Source organism: Nomia melanderi, chromosome 12 (genome assembly GCF_051020985.1).
Source record: "Nomia melanderi isolate GNS246 chromosome 12, iyNomMela1, whole genome shotgun sequence".
NCBI classification, from domain to species: domain Eukaryota; kingdom Metazoa; phylum Arthropoda; class Insecta; order Hymenoptera; family Halictidae; genus Nomia; species Nomia melanderi.
In genome coordinates this window covers 13799874-13815492 of record NC_135010.1, presented here as the reverse complement: position 1 = coordinate 13815492, position 15619 = coordinate 13799874, and the positions used below count along the sequence as shown (strand labels likewise).

The window sequence follows — 15619 nt, the reverse complement described above, 5'->3', positions numbered from 1 at the left end:
AAAGATCTCCCGTGTCGCGGTTTGTTTGCCGAACGGCTTATGGTTGGCTCGCTAAGTGATTCGGTCGCGTCTCTCGCGAATAGGGGCGCGATATTTACCGGGAAATGTCACCGGCTACCCTTACTCTGAAACTCTCGAATTACACGAGGGATTTCGTGCACGCGTAAGGCGGCGATAAAGCGAACGCGCGGGTAAACGAAAGACGATCGCGAGGAATTCCTCGCTGGAAACATCGATGTTCAGTTGGATCTTGTAAATTGGAGGATTCGGAATAGATAATAGCTTTAACACCGGATCAAGCGCGATCAGGAGAATCGAAAATAAAAGGTTGACCGGTGTATTATGTGCGAGTAACATTTGCACGTTTAAAGGCGCGCGTTCTATCGCGAGGATCATTCAAAAACGAGTCGAACCGCTTCGATGATCAACGGTGGCCAACGGCGCCTCTCCGTACTCGATTTTCTCTTCGTCCACGTTCTCGCCGGCCGCTCGGGCCGAGTACAACATTCATAAATCAATTCGCGCGTTAAAGTCACCGCGGTCCCGTTATTATTGTCCTCGCATTGTCGTGGCCTGACCGCCCATCCTCTCTCGTTCGCGAATTAAAACGTCCCGCGACGTTTATCCGCGCCGGACCGACAACGGAGTCGTGCAATTTGTCAAGCGTTATGATCCTCGTTGCGTTCGCGCTTAATTCCCGGCCGACGGACCGTGAAAGCCGATAGTCGACTCGCGGCCGGCACAGGTTGACTTTACGCGAAACACGCGTCGAAAACGTGCGGCGACGGCTTGTCTTTAAACGCTTCGTTTCTCGGATAATCGCGCCCGGAGATCTACGAGTAAGAAATCTGCCGACGCGTCTGTCCATCACTCGCCGTTTCTACTTCCCGCAAACATGGCGCGTCCGGCGAACTCTCGAAATCGATTATTTCGAAAGCGGAGCCTCCCGAGAAGAAAATTACCAATTGACGCGGATCAATCAACTTTCTTTCGAAATCCACGAACGAGGCCTGACCGAAGTCACGCTACAACGGGAACGACGATTCGCGCTGATAAGCGCTCGCCGCAAGGACGATTCGATAAAGCCGTTTTATCTCATATCCGGAGCGGTCGAACGCGTCCTACTAGCGACCGTATCTTTCGGAACTTTCGGCGATGATGTCAGAGAGCCGCGAGCGCGGATCTCGCGCGGCCGTTTTCGTCCGGGAAGCTTTTTCGTCGTTCCCGCGGGCCGTCCGTGCTCCGGCGGCAAAAGGCATTGGTTTTCAGCGAAGCTACGGGCGACAGCCGTGACTAAGAAAGTCGAAGTATAAAGGTGATCTCACTGCTCGACGCGTGGGTGACCGACATCGCGGACCCACACGCGCGTTATTCGCGCACCTGCGCGTAATGATCGGTGGGCAATTATCGGTCGGTCGACGGGACGAGGAGTCGTTGAACGGTCCTCAACCGTGGTCGCGGCATCAGGAAACGGAGAGGCTTTGTTGGACGCGTACCAGGTGCCGTGCGTTGACGAAAAGTTGGCACCCGGGACGACACGGGGCGACGGAGACCTTTTGCCGTGCTCTTTGTCCGCTCGCGCCGTCACGCGATTGCATTAGTTTTCCATTCTACTTATCTTTTAATGGTGATTACGGGGCAATTATTCCATGTTACGGAGAATGAAATTGCGGAATAAATACAGCTTTCAGCGAATAGGATATTCCAGCCGAAAACGTGTTTCACAGTGGGCGTGTCTCCCTCCACTCCGAGCCAACCGGACCACATTCCTTCTAATTGCTTTCTTTTCGTCAACGCGCGGCACGCTCTTTCGTGGATTCGCGGCTCGTAAATACGAAAACAGTCGCCGCGGAAATCTCTTCTCGTGACGTCCCCCGAGGAATGCTTTGGCGCGATCGTCGGGATCGATTCGGGATCGTCTCTCCCAGCGTGGGGATTTCTGCTCGTGGATCGCGCGTGGCGATCAAAGAGAAAAAAACGCGCGGGAACTTCAAAGAGCCCACGGTACACGCCGCGAACGCGCGTCCCGCGTAAGCCAAACATTTATCCGACGCCCGGAATCAACGGAATAACTGTCGATAACATTTTCACGAAACCCGATCGCCGGCGCCTCCCTCGCCGCCCACGCGGATCCGGGTCAAACCGGGGCCCGGGCGAGGGGGGGCGCGTAATTCCCGAAAATCGTGACCGTGAGCGTTTTCGTTGAACCGGCCGAGTGTCAACCCCGATACAGACATTCGTCGAGCTGGGTACTTAACCGTGAGTTTCGTCGAAAAGGCCAGGGCCGGCTCCGAGAATAGTCTTTTATCGCGCGTTCGGAAGCGGGGCCTCGGTGGCGGTTGTAAATCAGCGTTTAGTGCGTTTAAAAACGAGAACGATAGGTGGCCCGATTTAAAATAGAAGCTCGGCTCTCGCGAGCGGGATCGCGAGATGATAGGCCGGCCGAAATCGCGCGAAACCGAAGAAATGACGAGCGAAGGCCGACTTTCGTCGTTTCGCCGTGTAGAATCGAGAAACCGCCTGATCACGCCGAACGATTTCACTATGAAATTTCGCGTTGATCAGCGATTTCGCGTCGAGCGATCGCACAGCGGGACGCGCACGTGTCGCGAAAACGTGCCCGACGGTATTAGGCAGCGACGCGAGGAAAACTTTCTGCCAGTGTTTAATCGTCCCCCGTGTTTTCCGCTCGAAATAGACAGACCTGCATACCTAGTCGCGGACCGGCGCGATTGTCGGCTCGGGAATAGCACTAAATATCGCGCGACCGACGGTCTTCTCGAAAATCCGCGTGAAAGTCGAGTAACCCGGCGTTCCTCGCTGCCAAGTATGGAAGAAACTCGGCGTTAACGGTACGCGGACACGTTAACGCGCGTAATAACGCGACGCGCGAGCGTAACGGATGGCAAACGGGCCGAGATACAGTCCGTTTTTCGTATAAAAGGTTCTCTGTTCCGCGGCGGAGATCCTATCTCCTCGGAACACGGACGCCAACGAGGATCGCGCGTGTATCGCGCTGTTTACAGCTGCCTTAAGAACGGTCCGGTTAAGAGGAGAAGCTGCGACGCGCATGCTGATGAGCGGGCCGCGTCGTAATCCGTGGCCGACACGGTTAATTGCAGCAGGCCGCGGATTCTTGGGCATGGTATTGGGCCGCGCGGCGCGAATTCGAGCATCTCGCGTCGGGTTTTACCTTGCGACGAATATTCTCTGCGAAACGAGCGACCGGAGGACACGGAGCAACAGGTGCTACCGCTGCTCCGATTCTAATTTCTTACTGCTAACGACTGCACCTTGCTTCCGCGTTAACAATGATTCACCCGTGCACTCGTAGGCATCGTGGAAAACAAATGAAAGAACCTGGTACTCCAAGGAGATACTATTTCAAGTAGATCGTGCCCGAAGAGACGAAGATTCTCTACGAGAAACGTGAACGTTCCATCGGATCACCACTTCCACAGAACTTGATCCATTTTCCTCTTCCAAAACGGTTTCCCAGCGACGAACCGACTGGCGCAACAGGTACACGCACCGATCCCAGGTCCGAGCAGCTTCGAATCGTCCCACGCACTCACTCGTGGCCGCGAGGCTTGCGTAACCGCGGTCTAGCGACGACGACAACGACAAAGCTTGACGAGGAATCACGAGCAGACCGCGCGAACAGCGCGGAGGAACGTCGATCGCGGCATCGTTGGTTGCTCGTCGACAGGTGCCAACGCGACGGGACGACGGTCGCGGTCAAAAGGCGAAAACGTACTCGCGCGTCGGTGCTGTTCGACGTCGACCCTGCACTGGCACATATCGGCGAAGCACGTGCGAGCCGTCCGACGCGCGCGTTGCAGCCAGTCGGCCGGCCGGCCGAGGCAGCCAGCTCGCTCGGGACTCGGGAATGACTCACGGCTTGTCCGCGCAGCGCTCGCGCGAGCAACACGCCGCGCGTCCGACTAGCCGTCCGTTCGAGAGCAAAACTACCGCGAGAGTTCCTCTCGAGGGGATTTCTCTGTGCCGTCGCTCGCGAGGCCTCCGGCTCCGGAAGGATCCTGGACACTGGACGGATTTCGCGGAGTACAATGGCGGAAAGGAGAAACCGTCGCGGGTTTCTTCCGAGCGAGATTGAGGGAAACGTCGTACCCTAGTTTCCTCGCGGTATCGAATTAGGGCTGCGCGATTCTGGGCTAATGGTACACGCGTAATCCAATCGCGACTTGGAAAGCAGCTCGCGGCCGTGGCACGCACGCTCAACGACCGTTTAAGAGGTCTCGCGCGCCGCGACCGTCATTGGTAGCAGGCCGTTGATGAGTAACGAGTTTGAAACACGCTGCTCCGGGCCTACACGTTTCACTCGCGTCCTCTAAACGGTTGAAACGCGGACGAAAACATGGAGAGCCCGTGCGAGTCGCGGAGACAACGGGAGTCTGGTCCGATTTCCATGAGGCATTCGAGAGAACTAAACTCGGGCAAAGAGGAAAGCCTCGGTGTTCGTCGCAGTCTCGAATTCGCGGTTGCGAATTAACGCGATCCATCTATCGCGCCGAGTCTCTGTTACGCCCACGCGCGAGTCCAGCTCGTGTCGAGGTTAAACAGCGTTCGGCTCGAACCGTGCTAAACCTAGATTACGCTAGATCCAGAGTGTTCAAGGCCTGCGACTAGGCTTAGCCTAGACCTAGGACGCTCCTGGCTAGAACGTGGATAGACTACGGTATCGTTGTTTGGAGAATAACGAAGCCGCAAGTAGGGGCCACGTGGTTCTGGCCGAGCCGTTCGCCGTCGGCTCGTAAAACCCCGGAGATCGGCCGGTTATCGTTGAAACGCAGTCACGAATTAAGACCGCGGTCGGATAGAGAAGACCCGGGCACGTTGATTAACACGCTTTCGCATTACTTCCGCCGGTGTTTGGCAACTGATAAATCTATAAATACGAGCACGTGCTCCGCTCGGCTCCGCGGCGAGGGACCTGGAGACGAGCGGACGGATGGCTGTCTTCGATAAACAGCTGCCCGCTGCTAGATTATCCGCCACTTCTTCGCCAGTAAATCAGCCGCGGCACACATATTTCCTGCGTCCGGCTCGAATAAGCTCGCGGAACCGATGGGGATTGATCGCAGGGCCGGGACGACGTCTATACGAGTCCAGCACGTGTCGAACAACAATCGGAACTTCTCTCGACTCGGCTCGGTGCCTGCCCGTTCGCTTCTATTGCGTAAATTATCGACGTCCATAGGCGTAGAGGAGCTGCACCTCGGTAAACGGAGGCGCGGTCGGCCGCGTTAACATCGATGAAAATAAAATGTCCGACGGATTCTGTTTCTGATGGATGAATCCTCGCCTGGAAACGGGGATTACGACTCTCCGTCGTTCCGAGTGATCGACTAGGCGGAGCAGAAACTTGTACGCGATAACACGATAAGGAGCCGCGGTTCACTGGGAATTCGATTCGTCAAGGGATCCTCCCAGTGGTTCGCGACGGCCGACCAATCCCAACGTTCCTCGCTGTCCGACCCTTAACCCTGTGCGGACGAGTGTCGACATTTCGCCGAGATCAAACATACACGTTTGGAATACCGAGTTGCGAAAGTATGATTTAACTATTCAAACATCGGGAAATCGGTACATAGGTTCCTCATTCTCCACCGTTTAAGCACTCGACGTCTAATTTACCGGAATCCGCGAAATATTCTGTATTCAGAGAATCTCCGTCGGCGAAGGGTTAATCACGCCAAAGATCCGATCCACGGGCGACTCGAGTTTGGCTGGATTCCTTGAAACTTATTTCTGGGCCCGACGGTCTCGCCGCGGAAGCTTGAATGGGACATCGCGCGGAATGTAGGCCGAACCGGCGCGGCTGGAAACGGAATCGCGCGCCGTCCGGTACGGAAACCCATTTCGCGGCGCTTTCCTCGCGACCGGGTCGCGCGGAGAAAGAGTCGGCGCGTCGATCGAGGGTCGCGAATTAATTATCTAAATTTACCTCGAGCGAGCGAAACAGCGCGACACCGGCTAGGCCTCATCTCGTGTCAACGATTTATTTTTGAAGCGAGCTATGTCCCGCCACCGGCCCCGGAATAATTGTCACGGCGCCCCTAGCGAAACGACCCTGTTTTCCGAAATCTACGAGGTCGATTCGTACATCGTCACGCGGCGAAGGGGGGAAAGGTGCGCCCACGCTCCCCTCCGGCCGGCGGACGGGAAAAAATAACACGGAATCTAGGTAATAGAGTCTAGGTTTATCCGAAAGCATTTCAAAGGCCTCCCCCGATAGTTTCGCGGGAGACTCTATTAAAGAGCCCGCGCGATCGATAAGGTTCTTTTTATCAGTTTCATCGAGTCCCAGCGCGTTCCGTTCGGCTCGACCGGCTCTCTAAATGGCACCGTGGAGATCTTCCCACGCGCGTCGCGTTATAAAATTGAATTCGAAAGTCCGGATATAGACGCGCGACGATCGGAGGCGACATTACGCGCTAGCGAGCGAGCGAGCGCTCCAGGTAGCTCGTTCGGTCGTTTTAGTCGCGTTCGGCCGGCTTCGAATGGCTTTAGGTGGCATAACTGTGAATCCATCTCCGCGGTGCTATAAATGCACCGGGCGGTGCACGGCTGTCCCACCTTTCTCCTTCGGGCGATGCGATGCTGGAAGGAGCGACCGGCCGCGCCCCTCCCCCGCGCGCCGCGCCGTCATCCTTCACCGTCTCTCCACAGGCCAATTAATTCGTTATTACCGCATTGCTGGCCCGTAAGTCACGGAGGGTAATTACCGGTCGGTAATTTCACCGCTGCTCAGTTACGCTTCGGATAATGGATACGGCGCGCACAGCCTCTCCCGGTTAACAGTTCCAGCACGATCCGAGCGAAGGATACGGTCTCGCCGATCGACCATTGATTCCTCGCCTCTCGCTTTCTTTGTCCCGCGACCTCGATCTTCGAACGGATTCGCGCTCGCGCGAACACGCGCTCGATATCACGAGACTCCCTGAAGTTTCAGCGAACGCGCGCGGTTTTCTTTTCCGCGCGGCGGGTCAGGCCTTTACAGTTAATCGAACGCCTGAAAATTCCGCGTCTCCGCCGTCATTCGAGCTAATGGACGGGGATAATTACGGCGGAGGGGAAACCCGATATCTTGATTAGAGGGACACGACCGGCGATATACCGCATTAAACGGTGTGCAGCTAATTGAGGGGCGACGGGATTCATCGATCAATCGAGTCGGATCGCGGACAAGCGTCAACAAACGTGGGAAACTGCGGGTAGGTCGACCCCGAAATGTGTCAGCCTCGGTTGTAGGTTAACCGGCGACTTATTAAGTAGACTAGCAACTGATCGGGTGATAATTCCTTCGCTTATCCGATTAATTTAACCGTTCAGCTGATTGCAGGATCTTGGCGGACTCTCGCTAAAGGTTCTCCGGTGAATATTCGATTATCGGAGTTATCGGAATTAACGGAAATCAAAGGCACGATCCGTGCGACTAAAATGTTCCGAGCGGCGTATCTTCTCCGGCCGATCCCACGCGTTGTATAATAATTTACTTGACATTGTATTTTAGCGGGACGGCATTATCGGTGAATAAACGCGCCCGGTATCAGTCCCGGAGACGTCGAACCGGCTCGATGAGATCGAAGATCTCCCCCAAAGATAGCGCGCGGCGTCCGGAACGCGCCGGCGCCTTATCATCTTTGCATAGTGGACCGTCCAGACGGAGCCAGAGAACTCTGCCCTCTGTTTCGTCTATTTTCCCTGTCCTCGGCACCGCGCGTCCAAGTAACGAAGCAACGAAGCTTACCTCCACGTGTGCGGCGAGAATCCTGAACAAGTCTCCCTGCACTGCAAGCACGGCTGGCCCTCCTCGCGGTCCGTGATCAGGACACCCTGCGAACGAAGAAAAAAGCCGCGCGTTAGATCGAGGCGAGCAGACAGCCGGGTGAAGACGTTGGACCCGGGATGCTTTCACCGGCTGAAAGGTTGCAGTCACTCGAGGCTTCTGTTTTACGGACACGCAATAAACGGGTTTACTCTCGAAAGCCCCGAGTAACTGAATAAAGATGATCCAAACCGAGCCGTCGGGTCACTCTAATTGCAACACGGTGAAAGGTCTGGATCATCTTCATAAATGTCAGTCGCCTTCGGCGACGTATCGAAACAGGGACTCGACGCAGACGTCTTGCATCCTCGATTAAAATAAAACGAACGCGACGAGAGAAGGAGAGAAAAGGAGAGAGAGAGAAAAAAAAGAGCGATCGAGGTAAAATTGAATCATAGTTTCGCTCGTGCCGTGGTCGTAATTGCGTGCGAAGCGGGACAAGGTCGAACGGCGAGTCCGCTTGGTAATTGGGAAAAGTTTTTAATTGCTCGCCGCGTCGGTGGTAACGTCGGTGGTAACGTCGCCGTCCGACGACGGTGCTCGCCGGCATTTCCACGATTCCGCTTTCGAAACGCTCGCGTCCCGCGGCCGCGGTGGAAGCGTATCGGCCGCGCGGAGGAGCGCGTCCACGCCTTCGCCGCGCGGGGAATCGATTCCGCGCGACATTTCGCCGGCTCGGAGCGAAGATAAAAGGAAGCGGCGAGGATGGAAACGGCCGAGGCGCGTTGGATGCGTTCAAGAACCTTCCGGCCGGCATATATGGTCGGTCCGCCCACGTGGAGCAGGCTCGCGGCATCGCCAAATATCGAGTAGACGAGAGAGGAGGCACCGCGCGATGGAAAATACGCCGAGCCGACGTCTCTCTAGCTGTCTATATATAGTAATCCTGAATAATGATCTCCCGGGCGCTCGGTCCCGTCGTCTAATTAACATATTTTTCGTCCTGACTCACGAGTGAAAGGGACCACGGGCCGCGCCGCTGTGTTTTTCTCCCGAGACACGGCCACCTGGAAATCGCCCGTATCCTTTTCGCGTGAATTATTCATTTATTTATTCGTCCACGGCGTCGTATCTTTCAGCGGTGATTAGAACGTGTCGGTCAGATATGCGGGCCACCGAAAGAAACGAGATAATCGAGAAATGAATCGTAACAGGAGAGAGAAACGCACCATTGTGAATAGAAAAGCGAACGAATCGAGGTCTCGACGCGTTAGGAATCTAAAGCGAGAGAAGGCTGATCTCGTTAAAAATCATAATCGTTCCCGGTGAATTATCCGCCGATTTCGCAGCCATTTAAATGCCGATTGTAACCGCTCGGGTTCGTTGTTTTCCCCGTTCCCGAGACGAGAATAAGCGTGACGTCCGCGGTCGGAGGCAGACGATTGCGTCACTTACCCGGCGAGACGATCGGCGACCATCGAATCGAAACCCCCCCGATACCTTGCTCGTTACTTTATCGAGTGGATTCTCGTTTCCATGCGTATCCGCGAGAACGACGACCGAAACGACGTCGGCCGACACGACCGATCCCCGTCCCCCGACCCGCGATGACGGATGTTCATCCCGCGGACAAAGGCTGCGAATTTTTCAGAGGAGAAAGATGTGTGTCCGCGGCTGCGCTCGTGTCCTACACGCGGCGCGACCATTCCGCTTGTGGGCGGTTCGCTGACATTTCCATGACGGGTTGCCCAATAGACGGCGGAATTACGTAAGGACATTGAAAACTTGCGCGAAGCCGAGCCAGTGAGTCGGCGACAAACCGTTAACCCTTGCAGCTGAGGAATGCGCTTTTTCCGTCGTCGGAATCGAGAAGCGAATCGATTCTCCTCTGCGAGCGTTATCGTCGAGGGCCGAGGGCGACGACGCGTCGAAGGCGAGCGCGAAAGGAGAACGCCGCTCGAGAAAGTTAACGCGAACGCGGGCTCGGTATCGGCTTCGGAAAAAAGAAGTTCGCCGGCTAGGTAACGGCTGTATCGATTAAAGGATTAGCGGGGACCGTTGACAACAGCCAGGCTACCGGGCGGTTCACTTTCACCCCGATCGATCGATCGGATCGGATCGGATCGAATCGGCGCCGGCTTTCGAGCCGGCTCGCGGGATTATTATTTTCGGTCGCGAACGCGGTTTCGCGAATGGAAATCGGTAGAGCCGGGCACCTTCCCGCGCGGACCACTGGTCGCATGGGGTTTGGATTGGAATGAAAAAAGTTTCACTCGTCTACTATGAATTTAATGAAAACTTTCTACATTGGCTCGCTCATATACGCTCGTGTGCTCTGATAATCCTGTAGAGATAAACGGGTAATTACTTTCGTGATTGCTTTCACTTTGTTTCGTACATCGTCCCGTTGCATTTCATTCCGTCGTTGCCGGACGAACGCGGGCGTCCGACGCGGACGGCTACGGCCGTTCCGCGTGTGACGCAACTCGCGGAAACGATGCTTCATCGGAGAACACGCGAAAACGTGTAATACCGTACGAAGGAACGAGCGGGTAACCCTATATCGTAACCGGACACCGCGCGACGACGAAATCGTTGCCGTATGGCTCGCTACGTTTCAAATCGAAGCTGACCGAAGCCGGAGAGGCACGCGCGATTCCGTCGAATCGTTCGTTCCCGAGGCGTGAAGTCTCGATGCGTTCCATCGTTGCGTAGCTGAAAGTATGCGACAACGATTTCATCTTCGAGCGACGTCCGTTGCGGCATACCCTAAACCGCAAGCGACGATCTCGATTCAGCGTCCCGAAGGAAATCGCGCGAGACGCGTCAGAAGAAAAACGTTCGCACCTTGAAACGATCCACCAACACACTCCGCGCACGTTATATGCTCGTTCCGTCCAACAGGCAGCAGTAACAGCAACAGTAGCAGCAGCAGAACCGGTGGCGCGGCGTGTCGCAGAGTAGTGAAAATCAGAAAAACAAAATCCTGAATCGAACGCAACAAGCGTGCAGCCCTTCGATTCGCTCCGGCCTCGGGACCGTTACGCGCGCGTTCTCTCTTTCTCTCCCTCTCTCTCTCTCTCTCTCGCTCTCACTCCCTCTCTTTCTCTCTCTCTCTCTCTCTCTCTCTCTCTCTCTCTTTCTCCCTCGCCCCTCGCTCCCTCGCTCATTCTCTCCCTCTCATCTTCTCCATCGATTTATGAATATAGCTTCTCGCTTCTGTACCATAAACGATCGATCAAACGCGATTGACTCATGAAAATGCCATACCCCTTCGCGATAGTTCCAAATTCGTCTGGACGGCGTGGACAAGCTTCTAGGCGACGCGAAACAGTCCCTCGGCGGTCTTTGTCGCCGGCGATCCTCGTCGTCGTCCTCGTCCTCGTCCTCGTCCTCGCTGTCCTCTTCGTCCCCGGCGTCGTAACGCCTCCGCCTGCCCACGTGAAGATCCTGCGCGGGACGACGCCGACGTCTTCTCTCGACCGGTGTCTCCGGGCTCGACCGGATCCTGATGATCGTCGCGCCGTTCCTCTCGCGAGTGGACGCGTATCTGCTGTCCGAATCCTGAGGCTGATCCGCGTCCCCGTGATTGTACGCGATCGCGTTCGGATAATCCTTCCTCTGCTCCCGTTTGGCAGCCTCGACTTCGTTGCCGAACCGATCGTTCGATCGACTACTCTTCTCCCGGATCTCCAGCAATCCAACTTCCGGCGAGGGATCCCGTTCGATCTCGGAATGGCCCTCGGGATTCGAGCGGTATCTGCTGTGCTCCCGCAGATACTTCGCGGCGAACATTCTATTGGACTCGTGCCAGGAGTTCGCGTCGAAATCCTCGTGATCCTTGGGATCCTCGCGATACTCCGGATCGTTCCTCTTCGGAGGGCTCAGAGGCCTGGAGTGTCTGTCGGACTTCCTGTCGAACGAGTCGTGGCTCTTGCTCCTCAGGGACGCCCGCCTCCTTCCCGAGGACTCGTGATCCTTAAGAGGATGCTTCCTCTCGGAATCGGCGTCCCGATCGTTCGGCGGCTCCGCTTCCTGAGACTGATAGGAGGCCGGCCCGAACTCGACGTATCGCCCGTTCGGGGAGGACCTTCGCCTCGATTCGTCGAGACTTCGGAAGGACACTTTGCCCGGCTCGTGGTCCTCGGTCTTGTACCCGATCCTCCGGTCGGCTTCCTCGTCGTTGTCCTCGAGGTCCTTGTAAGTGATCCCGGCGAATTCCACGGTCTTCTCCTTGAACGAGTTCTTTCGTCCCACGTCGTTCGAGCGGTGCTTAAAGCTGACCCTGCCCGCTTCCGCATCCTGCTCTTTGTACGAGTGGATCCTGGCCGCGTCCGCGTCTTGCTCCTTGAACGTTATTCTACTGACTCCGCCGGAATGTCCTTTCGACGAGTTCTTTCTCTCTTCCTCCTCGTCGCAGTTCCTCGACGAAATTCTCCCGTAATCCGAGCTCTCCTTGAAGGAATTCTTTCTCCCACCGTCGTGCCCCTGCTCTTTGAAGGAGCCTCTCCTGGACACGTGTTCCGCTGCGTCCTTTCGAAAGCAATTCTTCTCGGCGTCCTGACTCTTGAACGAATTCTTTCTGTGCAGGTCGTTCTCTTGGTTCTTCAGCGAGGCTCTCCTGCTCAGGCTGGATTCCCGGCTCTTCTTCGCGTCGCCGGTCTTGAACGAGCTTTTCCTCGCCACTTGGCGATCGTGATCTTTGAACGACTCCTTCCTACCTAGATCCGCGGCTGCGTCCTTCAGCGGAACGCGTCTGGGCGAGTCTAGGTCCCTCCTAGGCTCGAGGAGCGCTCTCTCGTACCTCTGTATCCGCACGTCGAAGTCCTCGGGGTTCCCCTCGTAAGCGTAGCTCCTTCTCTTCGGGCTGTCCTTCCGCCGAGGAGGATCGTCCTCCAGTTCTCTGGACCGTCTGCGACTTTTATCGGAAACGTACGCGTTCCTTCTCAACTCTTCATTCTTCTCGCAGATTGGTTCGTTCAGTTTGTCGTGCTTCCGGTCCACGGAGCGGCTCCTAGTGTTCTCCTCGTGCTCGATTCTGTCCGGCTCGCGGATCTTGGATCTGGTCGTTCTTCGATCGTCCCGTCTGTCCTCCTTCTGAACCCCGAACTCTCTGTCGTTCACGCAATCCTCGCGATCGGTCCGCGCATCGCCTCGACTCGCGCTCTTCGATCTATACTCGTCTTTCTCCGGACTGAGAGAGTCCCGATCCTTCTTCGATTTCATCTTCTCCTCCTCGCGGGACTTGAACCGCTCGATCATCGCGCGGATCCTTCGATCGGGCGATCTCCCGTCGACGGCCAGGTTCTCGATCTCCCTAAGAAGCAGATCCCTCTCGTCAATCGGCTGGGAGTCGTTCCTGCCCTCGTTGATCCTCGACCGATGCGGCTTCGAGAACACCCTCGCGTCGCATTCCCAGTTCTCACCTTTCTTCCTCGATCTGTGCGTCTGTTCGCGATCGACGGAGTCGCTTCTGCCGTGATCCTCGTGGCGATCGTGCCTCGCCAGATCGTTCCTGGGCCTGCCGTTCGTCAGCCGGGCGTCGTCGAATCGGTCCGGCTGCTTTTTCGAGCCGAGCCTCTCGTCCTGAACGACGATGTCCTTGATGTCCCAGGCGCCGAAGTGGTCCCTGCTCTTTTTGTAGAGCAAGTCCGCGTCATCGGGCGGCCTCTCCTTATGGTCTCGGCCGTTCTTACTCGCCTCCTCGTTCTGCTGCCTCGTCATGCCGAAGTGATAACGGCTGGTCCCGTTCTTGTACTGCGACTTCAACGGCTGGGCCACGCCGTTGTCCTCTCTGAAGTGATCCCTCGCGTAAGGGGGCACCTCGGTGGCCTCCTTCATCGTCGAGGAGCCGCGCAGCCGGGACGACATCGTCGCTGATCACTGTACTTTGTAATGTCCACCACTCTGTCCACCGACGTTCGACGTTGGAAACCGTTCAAGGCTCCGTCACGGTTCCCCGCGGTTCTCGCCGCGCGATCACGGATAATCCACGCAGAGAGAGAGAGAGAGAGTCACAACATACAGCGGCGCGGTCACTGAGCGACGGCGGTCGTCGTTGGGATCCAGGTATCCAGGTTCGAGCTCGGCTCGATCCAGCGGCGACTGTGACATCGGTCAAGGAACTCGCCGCGCGGTTTCGATTCCACCAGCTCGAAGAGGAACACGCGCAGCGCGGCGATCGCGACGGGCCGCCGATCGCAGAGCCGTCGACCGCGATCCACGGACGGTGCCCGGCGTTTCCGTTTCCCTTTTCCGTCGCGGTGGGTCCGGACTGCTCCGCGATAACCGCGGCGACGCGTACGAGGATCCCTTTCGGCGGCTGACTCCTTTTTCGCGAGGCGAAGCCGGCTTCGGCGGAACGAGCGGAGCAGACGACCCTGAAAGTCGTCTGTGGACTTTCACGAACGCGAGCACTTTGCCGGTCGGAGTCACCACGAGAGTGTGCACCGGAGGAGAGCGTGTTCCTCCTCTCCCTCTCCCCTCGGCTCTTAGCCTCCCTTCCTACGGACCCAACACCCGCTTGCTCCCCTCCCTCCTTCCCCACTTTCATCCACCTCCTCTCCTTTGCACGGCCGCCTCCTTCTCCTTCGCCTGTCCTCTGTCCTGCGGTCGGTCGGTCGGTCGGTCGATCGGTCTGTCGGTCGGTCGGTCGGTCGGTCCTCGAGGTGAGGCGGACCACTCGATTCTCCCGTTAATCCGGCGACGACGACGGCCTCCTCCCGATATCAACCGCGACGCGACCACGTGAGCCGGCTCTCCCGGCCCTCCGGGGTTCACCGGGATTCTGGGACTGTCGGCCGCGGACCCTACAATGTGCATCTTATTTCGGATGTTCGTCGCGTGCTCGTCGCGATCGAGCATCGCTTCCGCGTTCGTCGTATGCGTAGGATTAATTGATTTTATGATCGCCGTATCGAAGGAAATTCGAAGATTGGAAGTCGTAACTTTTCAGCTTCCGTTTCATTCAGTACACTGCTTCGACTTGGTGTTTCTATGGTTCTCGGGAGAGAATGTTCTCCTCGTTGAATAAGATCTCCGCGACATCCTTCAGATCGAACGGAGAAAGAGCGAGGCGTGGTCGTGGGCACTTTACTCGTTCCTATGATCCTTTTTCTCGACGAACGTCTCTGCTTTCCTCGTCTCATCGACGAAGCCTAATCGCTCGATTATCGGTCTCGTGATCGGAAGCGACGCATTACGTCGGACCCGATGGAAACTGATACAATGCCACGATTTTCCTTGCGTGGAAGCTGCTCCCGGCCGATGTCCCTTTCGGTCGTCTAATTACAGCGGTTCCGATCGCGGCATCTAATCGACTCGTTCTCTATGGCTGGCTACTGATCGAGCCGCTTCTCGGGGGGTTTTTTTACGTCCCGGGGAATCCCGAGCGGAGAAAACGCCGTGGAGAAAAATTGCGGGACATCGACGCAGCCGTCAGGAGTGCCTAACGACTGTGCGAGGTAGCTTAATGAGTCCTCGGCGAGTCCTTAACGACTCGGTCCTGAGGGAGAGGGAGGCAGTATCCGGTTCGATCGGCGTTCGATACGCTTCTGGGGGTACTAGGCGACGAGCCGGTGGCGATATCGGGTCGACGGGAGGGTCGGGTGGAAGTTACACGCCTCTCGGCGCTTCTTTCTTTCCCCTTATCTCGTGAGATTCCGCGTCCTCGAACACGACGGAGCCTGGAAATCCCCCGATGAGATCTCGCGGAGGAAGCAAACGATCCGCGAAGCCAGTCACGCGGTCGCGCTTGACTCATCGGGTCCCGGAAAAGCCGGGCGGCAGGAAAGCGAGGGAGAAAAATCATCGGACCTTACTCGGAAA

General features: G+C 56.6%; 1 protein-coding gene across 3 annotated transcripts in view; it reads right to left on the bottom strand.

Annotated features, from left to right (window-relative positions):
- Positions 1–15619, bottom strand: part of Lmpt (four and a half LIM domains protein limpet) — an 82474-nt gene that overhangs the window by 45853 nt on the left and 21002 nt on the right. Inside the window, exons 1-2 of one of the 3 annotated variants that reach the window (XM_031992067.2) lie at positions 11063–13678; positions 7775–7860 (exon numbers count right to left, since the gene is read on the bottom strand). In XM_031992067.2, coding sequence (XP_031847927.1) covers positions 7775–7860; positions 11063–13663 — 2687 coding nt within the window. In that variant the 5' untranslated portion in view covers positions 13664–13678. Of the gene's footprint in view, positions 1–3193; positions 3743–7774; positions 7861–11062; positions 13679–15619 lie in introns of those variants that run through there. The other 2 variants (XM_031992073.2, XM_076372814.1) reach the window with 2 other exon arrangements.